Source organism: Podarcis liolepis (assembly GCF_965112155.1).
Source record: "Podarcis liolepis genome assembly, chromosome: 5".
Classification (NCBI taxonomy): Eukaryota; Metazoa; Chordata; class Lepidosauria; order Squamata; family Lacertidae; genus Podarcis; species Podarcis liolepis.
Genome location: NC_139556.1, coordinates 60314253 through 60336083, shown reverse-complemented (window position 1 = coordinate 60336083; position 21831 = coordinate 60314253). Strand labels below are relative to the sequence as shown.

The following is a 21831-nucleotide window of genomic DNA, read 5'->3' as shown; positions in this document are numbered from 1 at the left end:
CAGCAGGGCCACCAGGATTGATGCTCTGTATCCACCACCATTTAGACTCCCTAGTGGCAGCACTGCTGTGGTCACCAGCATCCTGCACCCTTCACAGGCTTGCCTGTGAGCTTGTCTGAGACACCAGTGATATAATGGATGAATTGCTGAGCAGTCACTCTACTCCCAGCCCATTGCAGCAGCACTGCAACAGGTGAGCCAGGAGGAGGCTGATAATTTCTCCACCACCTCCCTGCGTGCTGTCATGGACCTTCTCAGAGATGGTGACAGCTCTGTAATGGGCCAGGAACTGAGTGGTTGCTTGGGACCTTGCCTGTTATAGTGCCACTGTGGATAAGTGTGAGGGGAGGCTGGTGGCTGCAGGAATATCACCACTAGAGGGCCCACGGGGCAGCAGATCCTGGAATGTATGTTTTGGTTTGTGCTGGGGGCTCCAGTGAAGACAGCCTGCCCTGTACCCCCTTAAAAAAAACAACTGGAGCCAAACTGTTCCCCTGAGTTGAATTTTAAATTGAAAGCTCCCCTTGGCAGGGGCCTGCCCTCATACTCTGTAAAGTACCATGCACACTGAGGATGCTATATAAATAAAAAGTGGCATCTGTGGAGCTGGTGTGTATTCAGGAATTCTTGAGGGAGGTGGCCTTATGTTACTGCTATGAAGCACTAAGTCTATTGGTCTTTGGATGTACCACATTTTGCAAATTGAGGCGAATAAGACCCTATTAATGATTTGGTGGGATATCTTTCACCTGTTGCAGAAAAATAAATGGCCAGCTCTAAACACAAAACTGAATTAACATAGGGAGTGCCTTTTTGCTAGAGGATTCTCTGTCATTAAGGTAGATCACAAGCTAAGGCATGCCCCCTAGAAACTGAAGTTACCCTATTGGCATGTCAGAGTCTTGCACCTCATTCATTTCCACCTCTAGCTAAAGTTGCGTATAAGGTTACGTTTCACCTGTTGTCATGGGACATATGATAGCTTGATTTTCATTTCAGGTTTACAGATACCTTTGTGTTGTAAGTCACTTCAAACTCTTGCAATCTTTACCATCTTCCTCAGTAAGACTGCTTACTCCTGCCTGGGAAGGAGGCATCCATGTTCCATGGAGCCCCAAGGAATTGTCAAAGCTTTCCCCAAACGAAAGAAGATCAGATATGATTCACAGAAGGCAGTGCCTACAAAGGTACTGAAAGAAGAAACCAAGAATGAGCAAGGTGAGTTTTCTGTTTGCTTCCTGAGCCATGTGAAGCTATGAGACAGCCTGGCCTGCTCTGCTTGAGATTACTATGGCCTAGCTGTTAGTGCAAGTGGTTTACTTTGGGAAAAATCACTTAAACCTGGAAGGTTCCAATCAAATGAAGGCATTGAGTTTTGAAGTCTTATCTGTGTGCTACAAGAGATCTGGTCTTCTCTATACTAGTTATGGCTTCAAGCCGTCAGACTCCCATCACTCAGATAAGACATGAAGCCCACTCTTGCTTTTCTGAGTCTATTTCTCTCTGGCTTTCATTAGCAGCATGGTTGGAGCCAATCACTGCCTATGTGCTGCAAGCAGGAATTGGCCAGGCCAGGGCTGAGATCTTCCGCAAGCAGATCGTCCAGAATGGGGGAATTGTCTGCAGCCATCTTTCCCCAGATGTGACACATGTTATAGTGGATGAAGGCATGGACTGTGACCGAGCTTTCCGGCTTCTCAAACTAGCCAAGTTACCCCAGGGATTGCAACTGGTGAAGGCATCCTGGCTGAGTTCCTGTATTGCAGCACAGCAGATCCTGAAGACTACTGGCTACAGCCTCTTCATCCCAGAGAAGTAGGTGCCTTTCTTACTTCAGCATGTGGTGGCAAGTTTTATGTGGAAATCCATTTCTTATTTTGGGAATGGACACAGAGGAAAGAGAATTGAATTCCTCATTTCTTTTCAATTTTCTCACACTCTTTTAATGGATAGAATGGCTGCCTTCAGAAGCAGCGATTTCACCTTGCTGTATGTTTGATTCTTGGCAGGTATCTGGATGTGTCAGATACTTCAAAGCAGCAATCACAACTTTTGGATGACGTGATGGTCCAGCCTCAAATGGAGAGTGCAGTCCTGGCACTGAAGGATGAATCTCAGGCAGAGGTTTCCAGCACTCCCTGTAGTGCAGCAAATTCCTCAGGACAGCAAGAAGTTAAAGGGGTGAGCCCGCTTAGCGGATTCCCATTTTTGTGCTTTTGAGCATTTTTGTAGGTTATGCCAGGGTTTTTATTGGGGAAGAGCTGTAGCTCAGTAACAGAGCATTTGCATTGCATGCAGAATGTCCCAGGTTCAATCCCCAGCATCTCCAGGTAAGGCAGGGGGAAAACCCTGCCTGAAATCTTAGAGAACTGCTGTCAGTGTGGACATGATTGACACCTCTTTGTTCCAAAGATGAAAAAGTGCCACGCTTCTCTTAGAATTAGGGAACAATATTGTAATTGGAACGAGGCGTGTGTGTTGACAACAGATTCAGCAGGTGGAGTCTACAGATACAGCCATTTTTCTCTTCTGAAAGGAGTGAATTTGTCTCTATTAAACAAATGCTGAGTTGTCATTGTAGAAGCTGGGCACCTAACATGTGCTTCCTTTGGTTACTCTGAGTATGTTTTTTTCTAGCAAGCTTCACTCCAGACCACCTAAAAGTTACAAAAATAGGAAAATGTAGAAGGAGCTTTTGGCAGATTGTTTCTGCATTAGAATGTATGTGTGTTATTCTGCTGCTGTCTTTGTTTGGCAATGCCTTGAGGTTCATTTATGCCAAGTCTCCTCTTCATTCAGAGAATCTGGCAAAAATATACACTGGTGTAAAAGCTCTATATGTCCAGTTGCCTTGAATTTTAATCTTTCTCAACTCTGAAGCAATATTAAAATAAGCTAGTAAAATATTAGTTACAGTGTTAGCACCCTAAAGTCAGAACATAAAAAGATCATATGGACTACAATGTGCTCCTTATAGCATCTTGACCACGAGGTGTAATGAATGTAAGTTATTGTTCAGCTTCTTAAGTATTATATTCTTTCTGTTTTCTACTAGTCAATGGAATACCCGGTATGTTCATAATGGGATGTTGCCCCCTAGTGCCTGAAGTAGAGAGCAAAAGAAAATTGTGCCACTAAAGTTTCTGTAACTTGGGACATTTTATTCATGCTCACTCGTCACCACCACTCCAAAATAAAGCCACCTTCATAAGTTATATGAATCCATAGCATTATGGTCACTGCAGGGACTCTGCCAGCTATGCTTTCTTATAGATGATCATCATAACTGAGGGGAGGAACATGTTATATGCAACTGTTAGTACAGCTTATGCTTTTTCTTTCTCTCTCTCAACCTATCTAACGATTGTGGTGGATCTCACAGGGACTACCAATCCCCTTTAATGTTTCAGAGCCTCCCTGCCTTTGGTGCATTATGAGCCAGTGCCTTGCAATTGCTTGCATAAGTAATGGCTACATTTCACAGCTTCCTCTTCTACCTCTCTCCAAAGACAATCTTGGACAACGAGGAAACTGAAGGGGAAGAGCCTGTTGTCACTCTGGGAGAACTGGAAGCACTGCGGTCAGGCCAAGACCCAAACACTTTGCCAGGAGATTCTTCTGTGGCGCTTCCCACTAGCAAGTGGGTTTGTGCCCACTCCTCTGCAAGCAAGAAAATTAATCATAACCAGAGCATTACAGAGAAGCTGGAGCAGCTGGCAAAAGCCTACTCTGTCCAAGGGGACAAGTGGAGGGCTCTGGGTTACTCAAAAGCCATAAACGCCCTCAAGAGCTACCACAAGCCAATCACCTCTTATCAGGTAACTCAGATAGATCTCTTCTAAAGCAAATCCTTTTCTTCTAAAGCAAATCCTTGTTCTTGGGAGCAGCCATTAAGTCTATGGAGCAACTAGCCTCTCTTCTCCTGCCTCGCACTTGCAACTCCTGGCTGCACTGCATCCTGTGTGGCTAGCCAGCAGCTTTGTTGCACAATGGGTCCAAATTGTTGTAAGGTCCAAATTGCTTGTGTTTTAACTTCCCTGGGCTTGGCAGCATCGTTCCATTTCTACGTGGGCCACCGTATAGAGAGATTTCTTAAGTATGAAATTAGCAAAAGCCTACACTATGCTTCTGGTCATTTAAAAGGAATGCAGAGGAAGTCTCTGTCTGCACTGAGAGAAAGACAGAAAAATCTTATAGTCAAAGAGTAAAGATCAGATTTTATTTGCAAAAAATTCATAGACTTCTAAATCCCAATTTAGGAAGGTGGATTCTTGGATAGGAGGGCCTGTGTTAGATACCCTCAGGAGTCAAGAACCAATTCCCCCCTGCCCAAGCTGAGCCTAGTCATCTCCAAGCTGGAAGCAGCTGATCTTTCCAGATTAAATCAGCATTGTAGCCTTTTTTCTGGACAACTGTCTGTTTGTGGCTGTTTTTCAGGAAGCCTGCAAAATCCCTGGAATTGGGAAGCAGATGGCAGAAAAGATTGTGGAGATCCTGGAGAGCGGGCACCTTCGAAAGCTGGACCACATCAGTGAGAGTGTGTCAGTGCTGGAAGTATTTTCCAATATCTGGGGAGCAGGAGTCAAGACTGCTCAGATGTGGTACCAGCAGGTAATTTCCTCTCCTCTGCTGTCAACAAGTGCTGCAGTTTTGCTTGTATTATGGTATTGTTACAAGGACCCAGTATGTGAGTTAATTCTTTAGTTTCCTTGCTGAAACTGGTATGGAAAAACCTGCTAATGTGCTAGAGGACGGAACTTTATACGTGTCCCGTGTGTCCTCTGGGCAGGGCTTCCGCACTCTGGATGACATCCGCACTAAGGCTTCCCTCACCAGCCAGCAGGCCATTGGCTTGAAGCATTATGAGGACTTGCTGGAGCGCATGCCACGTGAAGAAGCTGCCCAAATTGAGCAGACAGTGAGTACCCCTGTGAGGACTGTGGGCAGGGCAATGTCGAGGCTTAACAGGTCACATGACGCACCTCATCAAATCAGCTCTTGAGGCAGCCACGATTCTGGTAGGTCCCACATAGTTGGACTTCCTGGCAGTTCAAAGGGGAAGGATGATGAGCAAAGCTGCTGCCTGTTTTGCCTTTCCTCTCTCCAGGTTGGCGATTTGGCACATACCAGATTCTGCAAACATGTATAACTGGGATGGGAAGCTTTGGTCCTCCAAGTGTGGTTGGACTCCGGCTCCCATCATCCCTGACCATTGGCTGATAGGTTTTGGAGACCCAACAACATCTGGTGGACCCCAGGTTCCTCATCCCAGCTCTAAAGAGAGCCTAGAAATCTTACCTGTGTTTTGTTTTGGGTTTTTTTTTGCTACAAACCAGCAATTCTCACCCCTTTGTTTGCAAGCTCCCAACCTGATAGGCCAGTCTTTCTCTAAAAGGACCCTCAGACTGCATCATGGCAGAGCAGTGGTGCAAAAACACCTTGAAAATCTTTGTGGTGCCCCCCATGGTAGGGAAAGGGAGCTTTCTAATTTTCTGAACTTTCTGTGGGTTTGACCAGGGTGGTGCTCATAGAAGCCAATAGGCAGTTCATAAAATTGTTTTCGGGTTGCAAGTTGTCGGCTTATAGGCTGAAGTTACGTGATCCTTTATCACTGCTTCTCCTGTACGTTGAAATCACCATGGCAGCACTGGGCAGCATGATACTGTCACTCAGTCACAGTGCCTGCCCCTGAAGAATGCATCGTTGCCAGGTAGGGCATCATTCCTTGCACAGGATTAAAGCTCTTTTGGGAGCCCCTGCCCTTGGGAGTGGACCTATTGTGGGTTTGATGGAATTACCCATTTCTTGCCCACCTCAGGGAGTAGACAAGAGAATGAGGGGATTAGCTGCTGTCCGTCTGAGACCCAAGGTGCTGTGTGGGGCTGGCTGCTTTCAAGAAAACTTAATTGAGGATGCAGAGGGACAGATCTGCATTCGAAAAGCCGTGAAAGCTGTTCCCAAATGTTGCAGGGCAAAGGTTAATGAGCTTATCCCTCACTAATGAAGGATCATCCTGGAGACTGACAAGGAGCACTCAGACCCTCCCCCCCACCGCCACCGCCCAGCCCCACAACTGCTTCCTTTCCCTCTACCCATGCCACTCTCTATGTTCTGAACCAGCAATCATGTCTTTGTTTAGTAAGATGGATTATTGGCACCGTGATACCCATAATCCTGAATTCTGAAATCACCTTCAAGCGATGCTTTTAAATAAAGCCATCAGAAGTATGCTGGCGCAGAGAAGCTCTTGGGCGAGGGACTCTTCTTTGGGCACCCACCCACTGGGATGTGATTTCCAGCAGTCTAGGGTTTGACTGCTGCTCCAGCAGGACATTTTGCTCTTCACTGCCAAGAGTTTTCCTTCCATTAAATGGGAAATGGCCCAGCCCTGCAGGAGGAGAGTGCCAGGGTCAGTCAGCCTTACGCCAGCTCAAAATACTGATCCCTTATGAATTTTGGATGTCCTGGTGACTTTAGGACTGGTTCTGCTGCGTCACATATTTTGCTACCACCCTTCTCTGCTAAAAGGTCCCAGGTCCCACTCTTTTCCAACCTGCTTCATTACAGCTTTGGACAGAATGCTTTGTTTATGCAGCAGAGTAACATCCCATAGTTTGGAAGGGTTATTGTCACCTGTCACCCAAACTACAAATGGGTCACAAGTTAGTTAACCTGCATACATAACAATTCATGTAATTCAGCATCCTGAGAATTTTAGCATTCATTATCACCACTGTGAGAGTTTGAAGTTAAATTTGCAAGCATATAGATACATTTACAGTAAACTCCCAAACCCCAGTCGGGCTCAGTACAATTTTCTGTTGCTAAGGGGCTGGACTCCTTGCCCTCCCTCATGCCCAGCAGAAGCAGAATAAATTTAATGATTTAATGATTCATACAAGCAAAAGAATTCAGCTGTCTTGACAAAAGGATTTGAATTATGGTGTATGCTTTGTTTTGTTTTGTTTTTTGTTTTGTTTTGTTTTACCCACACTGCTGGGGGTAATTGAATCACCACAGTGGATGGGAATGGAAAGATACTTGAAATCAGCAACTACACCTCTGCCTGTTCCTCTACACTGTCTTTCACTGCAGGTCAGAGAAGCAGCCCAGTTGATCAATCCTGGGCTGGTGTGTGTCGCGTGTGGCTCGTTCCGGCGGGAAAAGTCCACCTGTGGGGATGTGGACGTGCTGGTGACTCACCCCGATGGGCACTCGCACCAAGGAGTGTTCAGCAAGCTGCTTGATAGCCTCCGGAAAAGTGGTATGAGGGTACCTGTGGGGCTGGAATGTGGCAGGGCAGGGTAAGGGGTCACACTGCTGAACCTTTTCACCACTCTGAAATCAGCAGAATGGGAATCCAGAATGTGTATCTGGCACTGCCATGTTGAGCTCGTCTTGGCAGTTCATCTTAGCACTAAAAGTGCCTGTATCTGGGACTTCTTTGGAAGGAGCCATCCCGCCCCGCCCCCGCCCCCCGTGTAGATAGTTGGGCTCCCTGCATGAAGGACTTTATAAGAATGAATGGTTTATAGTGCCTGCCATAATATAACACCATGGGTGATTCTGTTTCTTGACATACTTCTCTGTATGAATGTCAGAGCCTCTTCTCACCTATTGTACTGTAAATATGAGGCTACAACCTAATAAATATAGCAGGTTTGATTAGCTTCTTGCTCACATTTTGGACTCTTTGCTCTTAGAGGCTCCGTTGCCCTTGTATGTTGGCACTATCTCTAGCCAAATTTTGGTGAAAGGCTTTACTCTTGCCATTCTCCAAGATACTGGTTTAGCTGCTATGTCTCAGATGTTCTTTTAGGAGAGAACATATATTTTGAGAGGCCAGAATGCTGATCATGATCAGGTAGTTCAGGTCTCTTGTATGTTGAACACCATGAATTGTCCTGGTGACGCACAATCTTGATAAGAGCATAAGAAGACCCCTGCAGAATCAGGCCAGGACTTAACAGCGGTCCGCCAGATCCCAGGAGACTCCCTACCAATCATGTTGGTGAGCCAGGAGCCCAGTACTGATGCTAGCAAGCAGGGGGCCCTCCAGCACAGGCTTACCACTAAGTGGGGACAGAAAACAATTCTTGAAGGAATCATAGATTTGGGACCCCCCCCCCCCGCCAAGTCATCTAGTCCAACCCCTTGCAATGCAAGAATCTCAACTAAAGCATCCATGACAGATGGGCACCCAACCTCTGCTTAAAAATCTCCAGGGAAGGAAAGCCCACAACTACCTGAGGGAATCTGTTCCACTATCGAACAGTTCTTACCGTCAGAAGGTTCTTCCTGATGTTTAGTTGAAATCTCCTTTCTTGTAATTTGAATTCATTGGTTTAGGTCCTACCCTGCAGAGCAGGGCAAAACAAGCTTGCTCCATCCTCCATGTGACAGCCTTTGAGATATTTGAAGATGGCTGTCACATCTTCTCTCAGCCTCTGCTTTCCAGGCCAAACACACGCAGCTCCTTCAATGGCTCCTCATAAGGCTTGGTTTCCAGATCATCTTGATCGCCGTCCCCTGCACATGTTCAGGCACTCTGCCAGCCAAACTCCCTGACTTGTGCTTTTCTCCACAGGCTTCCTGACAGACGATTTGGTGAGTCAGGAAGACAATGGAAGCCAGAAGAAATACCTCGGGGTCTGTCGTCTGCCAGGACCAGGCCGGCGCCACCGGCGCCTTGACATCATTGTGGTGCCCTACAGTGAGTTTGCCTGTGCCCTGCTCTACTTCACTGGCTCAGCCCACTTCAACCGCTCCATGCGAGCTCTGGCCAAGACCAGGGGCATGAGCCTGTCGGAGCATGCCCTCAGCAGCGGGGTGGTGCGTGGAGCCGGTGGCCTCAAAACAGTGCCTGGCATGGCCCTGTCTACTCCCACTGAGAGGGATATCTTCATTCACCTGGGGCTGCCTTACCGGGAGCCCCCCGAGAGGGACTGGTGACAAAGGACAGGAAGAGACCTATTTGAGGATGCCCTCATGGTGCTTGCATGTGACTCACTTGGGACCTTCCAGCCTCTGTAGACTTGTCTGCTTTCCTTGGCAAATTCTTGCAGGTGCTAAAGACAGGAGGACTTGTGTGATTAAGGGGAGCTAGTCCTTCTCTTTGCTACTGGGAAGAAAAGCCCAAGGCCCTGAATGGATTCAGTTTTTTAATGGATTGCCATTAGAGAGGCACTAAGGGCAAATTAACCTACCTCACTGGCCAGTTTTAATGAATGAATGAGAACATTTGTAAAGCGATTTTGCACATTGAAACTCCCATGTAAAGGCGGAGGAAGAGTGGTGGGGGGAATGAATAGATTTTTAAGAATGGGTTTTAAATTCACCTTTGCAAAGGTAGCATCCTTTTAAGGCTGCTAGCTTCTCTTATTTGGAGAGGCTGCTTTTCTGCTAAGAGAGGGGGTTTGTGGTTTGTTTGCCAAGAAATGAAGTGTCATGGATTTCCATCTCAGGATTAATCTCTTCTAGCTGAAATTATATTCTCCCTTCAACCCTGCTGCTGGCCTTGGAAAATGTTTTAAAGGTTTTAGAATCCTATCCTTCCCCAAATGGTGGCACAGGATTGTTTATTTGTGTAATTTATGCTAACTGTAGAGCTTGGTATGGTTTCAGGATTTGGAACTTATTGTTAGTACTTTCAGGAGGTGAATAAAGGAGCGGGAGCTTCTGAACGCAGCAAGCCAGTAGGGAAGGGGCAGAGAATGGCATGAAGTGAAGACACAGCAGGAGGGTAGCTTTGGATGGAATAACTTGGAGGTACTTTTCTAGCACTAAGAAGAATCAGGCAGTGAAACAACTTTGGGGTATATGCTTCTCTGAGTACCAAGAAGAGGCTGAATCAGCATCTCTCAAGAACGTTTCAGATATAGTTTGCAGTTAAATATCAAACTTCTTTGCTAAGGTAAACATAATTCTGTACTAATTTGTTATTTCTTTGTTAAATTTCTATATTGCCCTTCATTCAAGGATCACAGGGCGTTTACAGTATAAAAATACACTCACTGAGGTCCATCTACCCAGAAATGCTGCTTTAAAACCGTACACTACTGAGACTCCTCAAAGCGCTACCTGCACTATTTCAAACATGTCTTCACAGCCTTAAAGGCTTGAAACTTGTCCCCCCCGCCCTTTTAAAAATGAAGCTGCAGTTCTCAGGGTGCTGAACTGTGACACAGTGCTTTACCACATCCTGCATCTGTATGGCTTGATTAGGATGTAAACAGCAGAATACACTTTGCCTTAGCTGATGAGTCAGAACTTATTGGAAGTCGCCTAATATCAGATCGGACTATTTTCCCACCTAGCCCAATAATGTCTACTCTGACTGGCAGTGGCTCCCGGGGTCTCAGGCAGGAATATTCCCAGTCTCTTGCTACATGATCCTTTTAAGTAGGAGATGCTAGGAACCGAAGGCCTGGGACCATTTGTTTGCAGGACAGGTGCTCTGCCACTGAGTCATGGGCCCTTCCCAGTTCTTGTGTTAGACTAGGTGACCCTTAGGGAAATACACCTTAGTGAGCTGTAGCTATCCCCTTAGCTGCACAGGCTCCTTTGCCCACCTCCATGTTGTACCTCTGCAGTGTATCACTTAGGGATCAGCACAATAAGGTCCCCTTGTGCTCTGTTCTTTTGGAAACAAAGGATTGCTGTGATTTTTGAAAGACAATAAAACCTGTTAACATGTTTTAAGTTCTGTTATGAATTAGATCCTTGGTTGGACTAATGATTCAACAGGGATGGCATTCTAAAGCTGCCTCCATGTTCGCTGTAAGTACCGCCTGGATGCTGTGTAATGCTCCCATAGAGGAATTTGAAATTGCTGATGCAGTGAAGAACTTGAGGGGAAAGGGAGAAGGAATACAACCTACCTAGCAACTAAATTGAAAGGTGGCTTGATCTGGTATGAGGTGGGGGGGGGGAGACCTTTCCCCCAATATAATATTATTGAGGAGCCAATAGACGCTTTGATCTGTCATGGAGATGTAGAACAAGAACCTTTATACAGTAATTGGACTAATTCAGATCAGTGCTGGTCTGCAATAGGATTCTGTGGATTGGCCTGTTGGCGAGTGATGGAACTGTTAATGGGAAAGTAAAAGCGTTTGAAGTGCTCTCCATCTTGACTTACTGTATTGTTGCTTTAGAAGACAAGCTCAGTAGGATATGTTGGTCACAGTGCGGCTTGGAGGGCAATTCCTGGCCTGCCTAAAGGTAAAGCTAGAGGAACTGCTGGACCACAATCCTGTTAGCGCTCTTCCCCCCTTGATCTGAGTTCAGAAGACACAGCGCTTTCCCTGCCCTTTGTCAGTAGCTTTGTGCTGGTGGCAGGGAGCCACAATTCACACCCAGGCACTAACCACAGCTCCAAATCATCAAAGCCTCCTGCTCCTGCAGGGAAGGGGTCACCCCCCCTCCCGGTGTTGTTTCTTTTACAATGACTGGGGTGGGCACTTGGGCAACCAGGTGGTAAGAGTTTGGGGGCAGCAGCATACTTGCAGCTTCTCTAAACCTCAATGGAGCCTCTGCACTGTAGTTTATGAGGGGGTCTCAATTCAACCCTGATGACTGTAATCTTCTTTTATAATGGATTTTTTCTTCTTCTCAGAGATTTGGCCTGTGGCGAGAGCAGAAGGGAGACTTGGCCCCTGTGAGAAAATTCACAGTGCTAGATCACATGTAGTTGTCAAAGTCATTAGCCACTAGTTGCATTTTCACTGTATCACAGGCCTCCCCTCCCCACCTCTTCAAGGAGATGATCCTTATGCTTGCTAGGGTACTGAGACCTGGGGATGTTTTACTGGTAGCGCAGGTTCACATGGGTGTTGCTGTAAGTCAGAAGGACAACCCCACCACCTCCTCCTCCAGGTGTCTCTCTAAAGATACACTCCAGGTCCCACAGTTTCAAGTGGACCCTCCTTCCTGAAAGTCTGTACTCTCAAAACACAGTGCTTAAGGTAAAGATGAGGAACCTCTGGACTTCCAGGTGCTGTCGGACTCCAGCTCCCATCAGTCCCAGCTAGTATGACCAAGTGGTCAGGGTTGATGGGAGTTGTGGTGCAATTACATTAATTGAATCGTAGAGTTGGAAGGAACCACAAGGGTTATCTAGTTCCCTAGTCCCTGCAGTGCGGGAATCTTCTGCCCAGTATGGGGCTTGAGCTCTTGATCCTGAGATCAATAATAATAATACATTATTTATACCCTGCCCTTCTCGCTGGGTTTCCCCAGCCACTCTGGGCAACTCCCAACAGAATATTAAAAACACGATAAAATATCAAACATTTAAAACTTCCCTAAGATCAAGAGTCTCGTGCTCTACCAACTGACTTATCCCAGGTTGCCCATCCCTGTTTTGAGCCCTGCTGGTTGGATCCTCACTTCTGCAATGCAGAGAGAAGCCATATGCCCTACACTGAATATTTCAGTCTGTGTTGCTAAAGGTCTGGAGGACAGACACCTACAGAAACGCTGCCTACCTGTAGGGTGACAGGAGGCAAGGGAGGAATGAGCTCCTGTGCCATTAAATATTAGTGTTGAGTAAGTGTTGCTCTCTTTTGGTTCTGCACGACTAGAACCACCTGCCCCAAACCCCTCTTAAAGGCACAAGAGCCTTTCCTTCCTTTGCAGCTCATCACTCTGGAGCTGCTGCCTGAATTAGACCAACCGGTTTATGTCATGGTGAGCTATGGGGGAAAGGCCAGATTTGTAGTGCTGTCTACTTTGAGCAATCCGGCATGGCATTTAAGTTAACGTAATTGCTTCATAGGAGAAACTAAAAAAAAAAGGTGGACCTCCATGATTTGAGGTCACGGTATCCAGTTGTGCTGGGATCTGTGCTTGAGATTAGTAAGTTGGTGGCATGATTTCTGAAGGACAGACGAATAACTTGGGATCTTAAGATAAGGTAACGGAAGGAAAGTTCCCCCCTCCTCCATGCAACCACCTGCTTCTCCAGGTGTTTGGGGGCCCTCTTGGGCAAAGGACAATTCTGGGTGAGTCTACCCAGCAGCTCCTCAGACCCCCTTCCACATTGTTCTGGAGCTTCCTCTCCAAGAGGTTTTGGGGGAGCAAGTGGGGAGAAGAAGCTTTTGCTCCACCAGCCTCCTTAATTACAGCTAATCCACACCTGCCGTCCATTTGACTTTACACCAGAACATGTATTCTCACAATCTTGAATGAGCACAAGTTTATGAGACATTATTCATACAATATGACAACTACATCTGTTTACATCAAGATTATACTGATGTTTACAATTACAATAATAATAATAATTTACAAAAGGCATCATGCAGTTCTCAAAACAGCAACCATTCCTCTTCCCTCTTACAATCTGAACAATCTTAGGTAAATTTGTCATCTCAGCAGTTGTCCAGTGTTCATATGTTATAACCGGGATGGGGAACGTGCGGCCCTCCAGTTGTTGGACTACAACTCCCGTCATCCCTGACGGTGGCCTTTGCTGGCTGAGACAGATGGGACTTGGAGTCCAACATCCTCTGGAAGAGGACGTTTCCTGGGCTGCTTTCTGGGCTGGGTTTTACACTATTTGCTTGGTCCTTGGTAAGCTCACCCTGTACCATCGAGAGCTACTAGTTTCCCTTTTTATCCTGGGTTGACACAAGCAATTTTCATGCATCTCCATTCAAGTTGCTTGGCTCCCCAATTCAGATCATGCACATTGTGTAATAAGGGGGTCCTCTTGTGGTCAGGACATGTAATGACATGTTCTGCTAACTCCCTTTTTATAGGCAGAATCTCTAGTGCATGTTTCTGTGATGGTCTCAGAAGGTTCCACTCTTTCGTAGCCTGCAGGACTATTTCGGTGGCCAGGAAAGTCCCTGTGCATGAAATACTATGGGTCTTGGGAAGGCACCTTAGGAGCTGTAGGACAAACCAGCTCTCTCAATAAGGAAGCAGAGTTCTCATGTTAGAGAGGGTGATCCACATTGGGGCAGTTTGGGGTGCATGCTGGAGAACTGCAACCCATTCCAGTTTCTTTCCCCAGCCAGAGAAAAATTTAGATAATCTCTGGAGCTGCTTTAAATCTCTGAATTTCCCATGGTTCCCAGTGGGAGGGAAACCATATATTCACAACCATATAGGCTAGAAACTTGCTTCTAACAAGGGGAAGAAAACTGAAGTTCTCAGATGGCCAGGGACCTATTCTGAATTTTCTGTTCTTCTATGGCTTTGCAGCATACACACCACCTTAGTCTGAGGGATCTCTAAAAGGTTCGTCCAACTGCTCTAAAGCAGGGATTCCAAGACATTCCTGACTACCACCTCTTATACTTCTTTTTTTGATAAAAGTTAGGGAAAATATTTTGGAAAATGAAAGGTTATCCCCTAACTTTTTTCGGTAACTTGTCCCATTGCTCGTTTATGTTTTATTATTTGAGTTCCACTAAATACCTACCACTGCACCATGAAACTGTTGCTTTCACCCTTTCTTCTGTCACAGTGAAGCATAGCTGTCATTCCCGCTCCTTGAGAGCAGCTTATAAGTATTTAAAACCACGTTCCAACTTAATCTGCCTTTGTCTACAATAAATATGTTTTATTGTCTTCAACCTCTCCGCATGTCTTGCATCCCACTGCTTTTTTCCTCTGAATTTATTTCAGTGTGTTAATATCCATTCACAACATGACTATCAAAGCTGGGTGCTTTCTCCCTCCATTTGCGGGCACAAGCGCCGTAAAGCAGGCCTGCGCCTCCAGTACCGTGTTGCTTCTAATGCATCTTCCAAAGAGCATTTGCCTTTCTGGGAGCAGCATCGCCTGCCTGACTCATGTTCAGCTTATGACCTCCTATAGCCCCTAGATTCCCTGCCTGTCATCGTAATTAATTGTGCAAAGGCCTCTTCCGCTGAGATAAAGTTAGATGAGCAAAATATCACTTCTGAGATGCGGCTGAACAGCCTGGAATGTTTGCCCAGGAACGGCACACCGTGCAGCTGAGCATGGAAGAAATCCACGTCTCTTGCAATTATATCATCTCACAATTATACATGGTGTTTTGTGTAAATTCAAACAAATTACTGACACACACACAGCATAATTGTCAACCTCCTTCAATGCATGGACTTCTGTAGGAGGAGACCCTTGGATAAAGCGGTTAAAGTTTCACAGGGTGATAATGTGTGGGTTGTAAGTGACTTTGTGAAACCTTCTGGAATAGGGTGTGGAAGAATTTCATGACACATTCTGGTACGTTTGTTCATTTAGTGGTTGGTAAATGCAGTTTGTTATAAATGAAACGAAAAGCCTAGGAAATAGGATGAAAAGGATGAACACATAAAGAGCAGGTGAATTCTACCTCAGAGGTTCTGTAATCATGAATTATGTTTCGGCTTGCGGTAGACGTTGAATAGTAAGGAGGTAGAGGACTCTTAACACTTAACCGCTAGGGGTATTTATGAGGTTGCCCATGCAGGTCAACTCTGGGAGAGTGTCAGGGGCAGCTAGCCAGATCAGAAGGAGGACCAGTCTGAATGCCAGGCACTCTCTGCTCTTTTTGGACTACTACTTTTCCCAAATGGAAAAATGTGAATTTAAGAGATGTTGATTTTGCTCCACTGATTTTTGGCATTAGTAGCAGGTATGAGCCACATAGTTTGTGCCTCTGCAAGCACGTTCAGAAATTTAAGATGGGTATCAGGCTCTCACTAGGTGGCCTCTGATGCTGGGTTATTCTTTTTCTGGGAAGTTCCTACCCCTGCGCATAGACTGTGAGTCTGATGATCCTGAAAATTAAAATTCAGCTAAATGCTGCAGCAGATTAGTTGCCGAAGAAGCCCAAGGAAATGGGAATTGGGGCTTCCTGGGGTGGAGTAACAACACTTACAACTCCAGTCCCAGAGAAAACTGCTGCTTCTGCTCCTGCATATATCCAGCACTGAATATTGCTTTCATCTTAAGTACCTTTGCATTAGCCACGCGCTCCACTTTCAAAAAATACTGCAAGGTGACATTTCCTACCTTGCAATAAATGTTGTTGTCATTGTGTTAGTCCAAAGGATGGGGGAGAAATTTGATTCAGTTTGCATTTAAAGGAGAACTTACCTAATTCACACTTTTTTGAAACGGGCAGACTGAAACACAGCTATCCTTTGAAATCTGCCCATCTCTGAATTTTGCAGTTCAGTTCCCCAGCCGTGTAGCTTGTTCTGTAATGTATATACTAGATGTGAATATAAATGCATATTTTAGTAAAAATAACACATTATAGTAAGGAAAAATGCTTTGCAAAAAAAAATGTACACAAGGAAACATTGCATACCAAAAGTATATATTGAGAGAAAGTTGCACTACAATTCTGATGAATTTTCATGAAAACTTGTTTTTTAAAAAACATGCTGATGTGTAAATGTGGAGAATCGAATTTAAGATTGCAAAAATGACCAGAGAGAAACCAAAATCAATACCTTTGCCAATCCCCTGCTAGCCCTTTTCTTTAAAAAGGTCGCAACCCAATGCAATACTCTTGGCAAGTCTACATTAACTTGGTGTGCCACTATGGCTGGGGCTGTTGCAGTCCAAAACATCTGGAGGGACCAGGTTGGAGAAGGCTGCTGTGCTAAGGGCCTTAGGATTCTGATGAACTGGGCATTGACCATTAATCTCCCACTGGGGCTGCCTAAGGCTGTGGAGCAGGGTCCTCTTTCTGCTGCTCTCCCTCATTCCTGATGCACAGCCGATCTGCTATCTTAGGCAAAGGCTATCCCCGGTGCAGCTCTGAGAAGCCCCCCCTCCACCCCAACGAATAGAACAAGTCTCCAGAGTGACTGTAGGCTCTGTAAGGTAGGGCCCATCACCTGCTATCAAGGACTGGCAGAATGCTGAAGAGTGTGCATCAGGGAAAGTGGGGCTAGAGTCTTGAAAGAGGGGATCAGCGATTTGTGGTGAACTGTTCTGGACAAGAGGCAAGAGCTGGAGAAAGGGGAAGCTTCAGAGCTGGAGCATAGGATGGGTCGGAAGAAGAGGAAAAGGCAGGTTAGGCAAGTGAAGGGCCAGCTGCTTCCCCACCTTCTCCTGCACCACTGTCTCCCAGAACCAGGAGGGGACTGAAAAGGGATGATCAGAAGAAGTTGCCACACAGGCACAGTCTCTGGCTGCGTGTGTGCAGCTCGTCAGGGGAAGGTACATAAACTGGAGGAGGGGACTGGTTCCCTGCTGCTACAACTGCTGCATAGAGGGTGGAGCTGGGAATAGCTGCCTAGACACTAGACTGGTGGGCATAGGTATCCAGAGCGATAGAAGTGACTATAAGGACTGCAAATAAAACGTTTTAAGTGTGTTTTAAGTGCAATATACAATGTGACACTAGATGGCAATGGTGAGCCTTATGGAAAATTCAATGTTGTTTATTTAATTTAAAAAAACCATTTTCAGAACATTTTTTAATATGTGTGTAGATTCCACCTAAGTGTTACCGTTGATAACAAATACTTCACTCTCCTCCATGTGCATTTATTTGGCTGGAAAGCAACCTTGACACCTTCTTAGCTTCAGCAAAGTATCTGTGTCATGTTCCACCCTCAAGTAGCGGAAGGTGACCCACTAAGCCAAATGAGGCACTGCCCCACCAACCTCAGCCAGCCCTCACCTGCCTTGCCTTCTTACCTGTAACCAGTCCAAGAGGCAGCAGCAACTGCCAGCTTCCTCCTCCTCCTCCCTAGTCTCAGTGTTGCACCTGGTAGAACTCAGCAAGGAGGAAGATGGGGGCAAGAATTAGCCTGCACTGCCTGCCATTGGCTCTGGCGCCACCTACTGTTGGGCTCCCTGCATACTGCCCCACCAGACCCAATGGGCGCCAGCCACCATTGCCATCAGACCATTTCCTGGGTCACCTCTCCATTTTGAAGCAGCAGTTCCTGGTTCCTGCAGCTCAGGCCGCTCTTCCTGGGCCACCCCACTGCCATGCAGCTTCCCAGTGGCAGCAGCACAAGCCAGGATCTTCCTGTTTCCAAATGGTGCCGTTCACCACGAATCCTACGCCGGCGTTTCCCTGCAGCTAAATCTCTCGCCGGAGCCGGACAGCCATCAATAGCACTCGGTTAATTAATTTGATGGGAACAGCAGGGAGCGCCGTTTGCACTTAGTGAAGTTCCCAGAAACTTCCAAGCTCATCTCTGTAATTGGCCTCATAAATTTGAGGAAAGAGAGAGCTCAGCAAAGCACACGGGAAGGAGAAGGAGGGGAGCAGCATGCCGTGGCGGCCTTAGTTAATTTTATTGGAGAAATTCATCTTCCCTTCCCCTGCCGCTCGCTCTCCCTCCTGATTTGCCTAATCATGATAAACTCCCATTCATATGTGCACCTACTGCACAGCCATTCGCCGCCCTAAAATATTGACTCATGAATATTAAGCACCCTCATTAACATGCAAAACCAGCGGGTGCCATCTCTTCTGCCTATCCAAGCACTTGTAATTAAAAACTGAGCCACGATGTGTGGGGCTCTCTGATATAGCCAGTCCAGACAGCTGGGAACCACAAGGCTGGGGCTGCAGTGTCCTGTGAAGAACACACCCAGGTATGCTACACCCCACAATCTTTGGGGACATTCTCAAGGGCTCAGCATCCAGTGAGTAAGGTTTTCAACCTTTTTGAGTTCATGGCTCCCTTAGCCAACTACATTCTTTCTGTGGTACCCCTGTGGGGCTCAGGAGCCCAGTTATGCAGAGCTGGCAGCCTCTTGCCCTTTTTCGAACACCCTTCCTTGTGGAGTGTTCCCTCAGCCTCCTCTCCTCTCCCCTCTTCTTGGGAGTCCTCTGGGCAGCCGCAGCTGCCACCCCTGGTTTCTGAGCTGCCTTCCCCATGCCCCAAAGAGAGGTGCCTCGTCACATTGCCCCAAAGGGGCCTTGGAAGCACCCCATGGCCAGCCCCAGAGGCACCATTCACCTGGGGAGCTTGTAGCCAGGGCTGCTGCACAAACAGCTATGCAAGCCTTTGGGAGGCAGAGATGCAAGAGGGCATCAGAGGAGGGAGGGAAGGAAAGAGGGACAGAAGCCAGTGTTGCCCACGGCACCCCAGACCATCATTCAAGGCACCCCAGGGTGCCACGGCACACAGGTTGATAACCACTGGTCTGCTCCTGAGCCTGGGAAGTTAAGGGCTGCTTCACCCATGGAATTTAAGGTTTACCAATGTGCACACCTATGTGCACAAAACACAACTTCAGAGCAACAATGGAGTTGCCTCTACCAGGCCAGATTCTTTTGATGAGCAGCATAGTAACCAAAGTCTCAGGCACAGACCCTTCATATAATTTATCTGATATCATTTACTTTGTTTACCTGAGGCCCTTGTAGCTGGAAATGTCAGGGACTCAACCTGCCTGGGACCTTTTGCACAGTGCACTCTGCTATTGAGCTATGGGGAGCATCCAAAGTAGTGCTATGTGAACATTTCATCAGTGCAAGGATTTCTGCTGGAGGAAGGAAACATTCTTCCCCTTGCTACTCCATGCGTGCCCCCTAAATCTGTTCTAGGGGCTCCACCAACCCTCTGGAGCATATTTAGGGAGGCTGTGAGGCACGTGTAGGGTGAGGAGATTGCAGAAGCAGAAATCTTGGTACTGATGGGAGACATGGCAGTTGAATACTGTACAAGGTCTCTACCCACCTGCTGTTGCTAGTTATATGGCACTGGAGGGGCTCCCATTACTGCTTATTCCACATCCAATGCACTTGCGCTGCTCATTTTTTAAGCTGTATTCACACGATCCATATCGATCCTGTAGTTTCTTGGCAAATATTCCTGTGTGATGTGTTTTTCTTCTCAAACCACCTTCAATCCAATTAGAAAACTGGATGTGGAGTAAGTGGTAATTTGAACATATCCAGTAGCCATTGCACTGGCACAGGTGAGCATACAAACACAAGTGACAGCTTAGTGAACAGGAGTGCCGGGGGGGGGGCTGCATGGGTGGGGATCCCAAAAAGGTCTGTACATCCAGTGAAGACCTCCCTGCCCCCCTTTCATGTGCAGAGTGCACAACTTTGTGCAAAAGTCGCTTGAAATGCAGTGGGCTAGGGCAATGATCTCACTGTGTTTCAAGCCATTAATGTGAACATACGCTTCATTCAGGTTGCCAGACATTTATGATTATTTATTTACTGGATTTATTAGTTTCCTTTTTTGCCATGGCAACTCACAGCGACTTACAAAAGGACTTATGAAAAATAAAATAATGTAGACAGACATTAAAACCAAATATTTAAAATAAAGGAAAGGGTGCAGAAAAGATTAAAGAAAGAAAAACCTTTATCCAAGATGTATAAACTCCTCCTTGATTGGGAAGTCGAGGAGGTGGTAAAATCAGTTATGATTTGATGGGCCCAGGTCTTCAGTTATAATATCCAAATGGATTTTTGGGAAAGACTCTGGAAGGTAGACATAAAATTCACCGCATGTTATAATCTGAAAGAAAATCTGCTGAAAATGTTTTACTGTTGGTACCTGACTCCAGCCAAATTAGCCAAAATGTATATAAAAAATTGAATGTTTGCTGGAGGTATAAGAAGTCAGAAGGTACCGTGATACATATGTGGTGGAACTGTGTGAAAGTTAGAGAACTATGGGACATTATATATAATGAACTTTAAAAAAATCTTTAAATGTTCATTCCAAAAAAACCTCAGAAGCCTTCCTTTTGGGAATCGTATATAATGAAATACCAAAATTTTTAGAAGAACTTTCATGTATGCAACAATGGCAGCTAGAATTTTGATAGCAAAAAATTGGAAAGGAGTAGACATGTATAGGATTGCACAGACAAATGCTTGACTTTGGGTGGATTGTGTCCAGCACTGCTAAATAGTGAGTGGGGACTGGTCACTTATTGGGTGCACTGTTCCATCACATGGAGTTTAAAAGGGAAAGAAATTAATTTTTCCTCCAAACTAACACTCCCCCCAAACCCCCCCCCCCACTATTTATGGCTCTCTACATTCTCCCAAGCCTCCAGTTTGAACTGCTGCAGCCATTTCTGTCAATCTCCTATTCTCTGGCCAATCAGCTCTTTCCACTGCTCAGCCAATCCCAAACCAAAACTATTGCTATGGGCTGGCCATTGGCCATGCTGACCATTCGCCAAGAGCATCCAGGAAGGTATCAGGCTATGGAAGGCTGCTGCAGGATATTCACTAGCTAGCTGTTCGTTCGTTTTTTAGCTGGTTCTTTAAAGCTAGCACTAGGATGTGCTAGTTTTAAAGCCAGCTAAGATGGCTGCAAAAAAGGATTGGATAAATTCATAAAAGGATGGACCTAATAAGTGGCCATTAGCTACTACGAGAGCTGAATTAAAGCTTCATCTTCAGAAACAACAGAGCTTCTGATTTCCAGATGCTGAGCAATCAGAAAAAGGGCCATCAGTTTTTATGCTCTGCTTATGAGCTCCCTAGGACAGTCATTGCCGCAGACAGAATACTGGAATAGCTGGACTTAGACCTCCGAAAACAATTCTTACATTCTTAAAAAAGAAAGTGGCAAAGGGTAGGGTTCTCACGTAACTGTGCTGGCCTAGGCAACTTTGTGTGCAATCCAGTGTGTAAAAACCTCATATGGGCATTTTGACATGTTCTCCAACAAGTTTCCTTCTCTTTGCCAGTGTCTGCCCAGGGGCCATGGAGCTAGAAAGGGGTACAAAAAAGGTGAAGGTGTGCACAGTCCATAGGCGCCGACTCCATGGGGCTTGAGGGGGCCCGAGCCCCCTCAAAAATTCGTTTGGGGGGGCTCAGCCCCCCCAATAATCTCAGGCGGCGGTGGGCGCGTCCGCGGCTTTTATAGGGCGCCCGGCGCGCACCAGCTCAAT

The 21831-nt window shown here is 46.2% G+C and overlaps 1 protein-coding gene across 7 annotated transcripts in view; it reads left to right on the top strand.

Moving 5' to 3' along the window:
• The window catches only part of POLL (DNA polymerase lambda), a 132673-nt gene that overhangs the window by 901 nt on the left and 109941 nt on the right, over positions 1–21831 (top strand). For 2 of the 7 annotated variants that reach the window (XM_083505239.1, XM_083505238.1), the window contains exons 1-9: positions 7–193; positions 1064–1218; positions 1518–1815; positions 2010–2181; positions 3510–3818; positions 4438–4611; positions 4790–4918; positions 7096–7264; positions 8588–8713. In XM_083505239.1, the coding sequence (XP_083361365.1) occupies positions 135–193; positions 1064–1218; positions 1518–1815; positions 2010–2181; positions 3510–3818; positions 4438–4611; positions 4790–4918; positions 7096–7264; positions 8588–8713 (1591 nt within the window). In that variant the 5' untranslated portion in view covers positions 7–134. Of the gene's footprint in view, positions 1–6; positions 194–1063; positions 1219–1517; positions 1816–2009; positions 2182–3509; positions 3819–4437; positions 4612–4789; positions 4919–7095; positions 7265–8587; positions 10702–21831 lie in introns of those variants that run through there. The other 5 variants (XM_083505240.1, XM_083505236.1, XM_083505235.1 and 2 more) reach the window with 5 other exon arrangements.